Source organism: Capsicum annuum, unplaced genomic scaffold (assembly GCF_002878395.1).
Source record: "Capsicum annuum cultivar UCD-10X-F1 unplaced genomic scaffold, UCD10Xv1.1 ctg63687, whole genome shotgun sequence".
NCBI lineage: Eukaryota > Viridiplantae > Streptophyta > Magnoliopsida > Solanales > Solanaceae > Capsicum > Capsicum annuum.
The window spans coordinates 1-2,500 of record NW_025872758.1 but is presented as its reverse complement, the minus strand read 5'-3'; the positions used below and the strand labels follow the sequence as shown (position 1 = coordinate 2,500).

Sequence of the window (2,500 nt, the reverse complement as noted above, 5' to 3'; positions counted from 1 at the left end):
CCACCCAGTCAATTCTGTTCCACTTAATCCCTCTTTTATGGCCACATATCTTTCCGGCTAAGGAATAGGAAATCTTTCTCCTGTTACATGAATCCAATTTTTATTTCATCCGAGAAAAGCCATCTTTTTCTCAACAATGTCTTTGTCATTTGATCTAATAGCGTTCCGTTAGATAGGAACAGATTTGATAAATACTGATAACTCTCGGATAGAGTATTAGAACGAAAAGATCCATTAGATAATGAACTATTGGTTCTAAGCCATCTCTGACGACTAATCAACAATTCGAAGTACTTTTCTTGCATATTCTTGATAAACCAACATTTATATATAGATGTAAGAGGATCTGTTTGGGAAGTAAGAAGCCCCTTTGACATCTCTTCATCTGCAAATAGTTCTCGATGTGAAAACATAGAGCCAGGGGGATGATCTTTGAATAGGAAAAAGAGTGGATCTGCAGGGTCTCAAATGAATTGGCTTATTAAAAAAAGGCCTTGTTCTTTGGAAGATCTATCTCGTGTCTGGTACTGCATGGTTCCACTCTACAAGAACCCCGAATCATTCTGTTGAAGCTTGTTCTCTTCATCATAAATGATCCGCTTGTCCCGAAATGACCTGGACCAATAGGGAAATCCCAATTCATTGGGCCTTTCGATACAATCAAATAGAAAGCCCCAAGGGTTCCATATTCTAGGAGCCCAAACTATGTGATTGAATAAATCCTTCTGTGGGTCAAGGGCTCCTTCTCCCTCCCCTTGTTCAAACTCCGTGTCATAGAGAAATCTCTAATCAAGGATAGACTAAGAGCCCTTTTGCATCATATCTAAGGGATTCCTCGGTTTGGGCCGAAGAAGCAATGTCACTCGATTATTATCAAACTGACTGCAATCTTTTTCTGTCCGTGAAGATCCCACCAGAGTACCTTCTACTTCTAATAGGCCATGAACTAGATTAGAATCATTCTCAACGAGTCCATAAGAAGTGATCCTATTTTTTCCATCGGGTCCGGATAAAGACCAAAGATCTTGAACGATCGATCCGGCAGAACAACCCAAAAGATAAAGAAGTATCATTAATCTCTTCATGCTCGTTCCAAGCTCGAAGTACCATTTGTACAAATAAGAATCCCCTTCGTTACATGATTTCTTCTTCATATAGATAGATATAGGATCTATGGGGCAATTACTTAGAAGTACATTTTGTACTACAACCCTTCCTATCTGATAGAAAAGGATCCCATGATCCTGAACCGATCTTACCTGGGATCGCAAATCCTAAGTTTGTCTATGAAGAGCGGATCTAATTGTATTAGTGTCTATAATTGATTTCTTCTGTGTAATACTAATCGATAGGACCTCATTGGTAAGTTCTACAAGATCTCGTGCATTGGAACCCATGGTTATGGACCCGAATCCGTTAGTATGAAACATTTTCTTTTCCAAGTGAAATCCCCTAGTATATGAAAGAGTGAAAAAGTGCTTTCGTTGTTGTGGAATAAGAAGCCTTCGTAACTTAATGCACGTATTTAATTTATTCTGAGCTATTAGAGCGGGATCCGCTTTTTGGGGAATATGAGTCGAAGCAATAACAAGAATATTTCTAGTAGAACATCTTTCACAATCCCTAGAGAGATGGTTCACTAATAGACCGAGGTATAAGTCATTCGACTCATTCACATCCAGATCATGAATGTTTGGAATCCATTCTAGAATTCTTCTCATTACATCTCGTGGAAAAAAGACCCCACAAAGAAAAGAATTGTATAGTACGAAATAACATAAAACCTTATTTTTTTAAGAAAAAAACAAAAGATATGAATCCTTTATTCCAATTGTTCCTTTTTGACAGGAGTCGCTAAGAAATCAGAAATATTTCAACGAGATTCGATTTCATACTAATGTAGTAGTATAGGATGTAGTAGTATAGGAACTATTCCGATTTCGGTGAAGTTACAAATTAGAAGAACTCGAGAAATTTTGATTGAATCATGATACAAATTACAAAGAAGAAAAAATATCGAATAATCATTCTATGATGAAAATAGAATAACTGATAATTTTGTGTACATAACGGGTATACACTATACAATCAAATCTCAAATTTTTTATGAATTTCTATTCTAATAGAGGGGTAGGTATTTGTTGTTGAGAACTCTAAAACCGAAAAGGAATTTGAAAAATTTTCTGGTATGGAATCATAGTCTATATCTATATAATTAGAATTATGATTTAAGAGTAGCCATTAACTATAGTCTAAAAAATATAGACCATCAATCAGTTGATTCATTCTAATTCATTAAATTAATCCATTATAAAAATATCAGAAAAAGAAGGGAACGTTGCTTTTGCAAACATGAATTGAATTTTTTAAACAATTTTTATGAAAAATTCTATCTTTATCCCGGAGCCTCGAAGGAAAGAAAAATTGTTCTTTGCTTTGACTTTGATGAAAAGTTTTCAGTTAAAGTTAAAATGGATTGGTCGTACCTAGTCCAATAATG

General features: G+C 35.3%; 1 protein-coding gene across 1 annotated transcript; it reads right to left on the bottom strand.

Moving 5' to 3' along the window:
* Positions 1–800: 800 nt before the first annotated feature.
* On the bottom strand, positions 801–1,154 carry LOC124893673 (protein Ycf2-like). Its single transcript, XM_047404581.1, has one exon. It carries the CDS (start codon positions 1,152–1,154, stop codon positions 801–803), a length of 354 nt encoding a protein of 117 aa, XP_047260537.1.
* Positions 1,155–2,500: the final 1,346 nt, after the last annotated feature.

What these genes read in the sequence shown, in the direction of transcription:
- LOC124893673 (XM_047404581.1), bottom strand. Translation starts at nt 1,154, where the DNA reads ATGAAGAAGAAATCATGTAACGAAGGGGATTCTTATTTGTACAAATGG.